Source organism: Fukomys damarensis, unplaced genomic scaffold, assembly GCF_012274545.1.
Source record: "Fukomys damarensis isolate Sample0158 unplaced genomic scaffold, DMR_v1.0_HiC HiC_scaffold_37, whole genome shotgun sequence".
In the NCBI taxonomy this organism is placed as follows: Eukaryota; Metazoa; Chordata; class Mammalia; order Rodentia; family Bathyergidae; genus Fukomys; species Fukomys damarensis.
In genome coordinates this window covers 14,009,066-14,012,035 of record NW_022900949.1, presented here as the reverse complement: position 1 = coordinate 14,012,035, position 2,970 = coordinate 14,009,066, and the positions used below count along the sequence as shown (strand labels likewise).

At 41.4% G+C, this 2,970-nt stretch overlaps 1 protein-coding gene across 1 annotated transcript; it reads left to right on the top strand.

Annotated features, from left to right (window-relative positions):
• The first annotated feature begins 427 nt into the window (after positions 1-427).
• LOC104867587 (olfactory receptor 18-like) lies at positions 428-1,293 on the top strand. Its single transcript, XM_033759648.1, is given in 2 exon segments — positions 428-863; positions 866-1,293. Coding segments are annotated over 2 exon segments (828 nt in total). The 5' UTR covers positions 428-463.
• Positions 1,294-2,970: the final 1,677 nt, after the last annotated feature.

The window sequence follows — 2,970 nt, the reverse complement described above, 5'->3', positions numbered from 1 at the left end:
TTGCAATGAAATTTTGTTTTATTTTTCATGGAAACCAGAAGAATAGTTTTAAAATGTCACATATTCTTATTTTTAAAGTTTTTATTTATTTATTTATTTTTTAGTATCTTAATCTCAAATGTTCTCACCTTCGCACTAGTGTCTATAAAGTGAGAGTGCCCAGAGAGGTGGAAAACAATGATCCTATACTGAAAGAGTTCCTGCGAATGGAGCTTGTCACAATGGACAACTATGTTTTAAGGTCTATAGATCTCATGTGTCTATATTTTGCTTGTGAATACTTGAATTTATTACAGAAAGTCTTGTTTGCTATTTATTCATTTCATTTTTTCCAGTGATTTTTCTGAAAATATGTTCAACCAGTATGGAAATACATAATGTAACATACATCTTTGAATTTTATCTCGCTGGTTTCTCATAGGATCCAAACCTGCATCCCATCCTCTTTGGACTCTTTCTGTTCATGTACCTAGTCATAGTGCTTGGTAACCTGATCATCATCCTGGCTTTTATCTCTCACTCCCACCTCCACAGCCCCATGTACTTCTTTCTTTCCAACTTGTCCTTGGCTGACATCTGTTTCACCTCCACCACAGTCCCAAAGATGATTGTGGACATTCTAACTCACAGTAGGATCATCTCCTATGTGGGCTGCCTGACACAGATGTCTTTTGTTTCAATTTTTGGATGTATGGATGACATGCTTCTGACAGTGATGGCCTATGACCAGTTTCTGGCCATCTGCCACCCTCTGCACTATGCAGTCATTATGAATCCTTGCCTCTGTGTCTTACTACTTTTTGTGTGTTTCTTTCTTAGTCTTTTTGACTCCCAGCTACAAAATGTGACTGCCTTGAAATGTACTTGCTTGGGGATGTGGAAATTGCTAATTTTTTCTGCCATCCTATTCAGCTATTTAACCTTTCATGTTCTGATACCTTGATAAAAAACTTTGTCATGTATTTGGTTGGTACCATATTTGGCTTTATTCCAATGTTAGGGATACTATTTTCTTATTATAAAATTGTTTCCTCCATTCTAAATATGCCATCAGCAGGTGGGAGTCACAAAGCCTTCTCTACCTGTAGTTCCCACCTGTCAGTTGTTTGCTTATTTTATGGGAGTGGTATCGGTGTGCACCTTGGTTCAGCTGAGTCATATTCTTCCAGGAGGGGTGTGGTGACCTCATTGATGTACACAGTGGTAACCCCTATGCTGAACCCCTTCATCTACAGCCTGAGGAACAGGGACATCAGTAGCACTCTGAAGAGGCTCCACTGTTGTAGAGTCTAATCTCAGGTTGTTTGGCATCCACCTGGGATGTCATTTTGAAAATGTAGTGAAATTTAATATCCATAACTCACCAGTAAACACTTATTTCTCATATGATCTCTGAAGAATGATGTTTTCAATTACCTTCTAGAGGTTCACATAAGAATCAGGGGTGAGGCCTGCCTGCCTGCGATCACCCGGCGGTGTGCACACGAGCTCCCGGCCTGCGTGCGAGCTCCCGGCCTGCGCAACAACAGACCCAGGAAGGCCCCAAAGACCCCGGAGGGGGTTTCTTCAGCTGCCTGCCTACCTGCTATCACCCAGCGGTGGGTGAGGGAGCTCCCGGCCTGCGCGTGAGCTCCCTGCCTGTGCGACAACAGACCCAGGAAGGAAGGTATCCCCGCGGGCGCCCTTGAAAAACCCACATGACACCCCACCCCCGTTCTCAAAGCTCCTGATCGGGCCAGTCCTTAGACCAACTCTGCAGAGGCATAGGTTCCCATGAAGGGTAGCTTTCTGAGCTCCCAACTTTGAACATCTTTAAAGAAAGGGCAGGGGAAACCTGTAATAGAACTGAGTGGAGTTCAACCCTGAGGGTAAGGAAATTAAAGTTAGGCCTTGTAGATTGTGTTCAGTCTCAGTTGTGAGGAACAGCCATTGGCTAGCTAAGACCAGGGGATTGGGTTCCGCATACGGCTGTGCATGTGGCATAATATGAGATCAGAGATAGCCTGAAAGAGGACCTTCATATTATTTTTCTTTCTCTCTCTCTTTTATCTTTTTTTCTCATTCCACCCTAAAATTTCTTTCTTTTTTCTGTCCTATCTCTCCAACTCAGTCTCTTGCTCCACCATATTGTCCCTCATCTCCCTTTGTATTCCAGCTCCTGAATAACTCAGACTTCTTCCTTTATTATATTTTGTTTTTAGGAGGGGTTTCTCTTTATGTTCTTTTCTCCAGTCATTTTACCTCACTCATGGCACTGTACCTTCAAGGGAAGGCAAATGCCTGTTACTGTTAAGGGGATACATTCCTGCCCTTATTCCTGCACTCTCTCTATCCCCCCTAAAGTTAATAGCTTTGTAAAGATAGTAAGGTAATTCTACAACCTCTGGATTCACTTCAAACCTGCTCTAATTCTTTCACTTACCTAATCTTCTCGTTCTAAGTCGAACCCCCATCCTAAATGGTAAAGATGCCATATTGAAAAGCATATTCACTGCAAACATACTATGGGCTGCTTCTTGAAATTAAGTTAATTCACATGAGTTAAAGGTGATATATTAATGACTACAACAAGTGGTCAGTTTGCAAGCTGTGCCTGATCCTATTGGGCTGCTGAATGTATCAATTGGGACAAAGAGTAGCGTTTGATTTAAAGAGTTGTTTTCTCTGATATTATGAAAATGAGGATGTCTATGAGTCATTAGAAACTCAAAAGCTAAAATGCAACTATATTAGGAAGATTTAAGTAATACCCAGAAACTAAAGAAGGACAACCCAACAATAACAATAAAAATGAGAAAACACTTAAGCAAGACACAAAAACAGATTTCCAGTTCACCAATAGCAAATAGTAGGACAAATGAGGATGAAAAGTCTGACAGTGAACCAACAGGACTCCCTGGACCCATAGCACAGGAGGTAACAAAACTGATCAATCAGGCTCTAGAAAAATTCAAATCAGAAATAATTTCC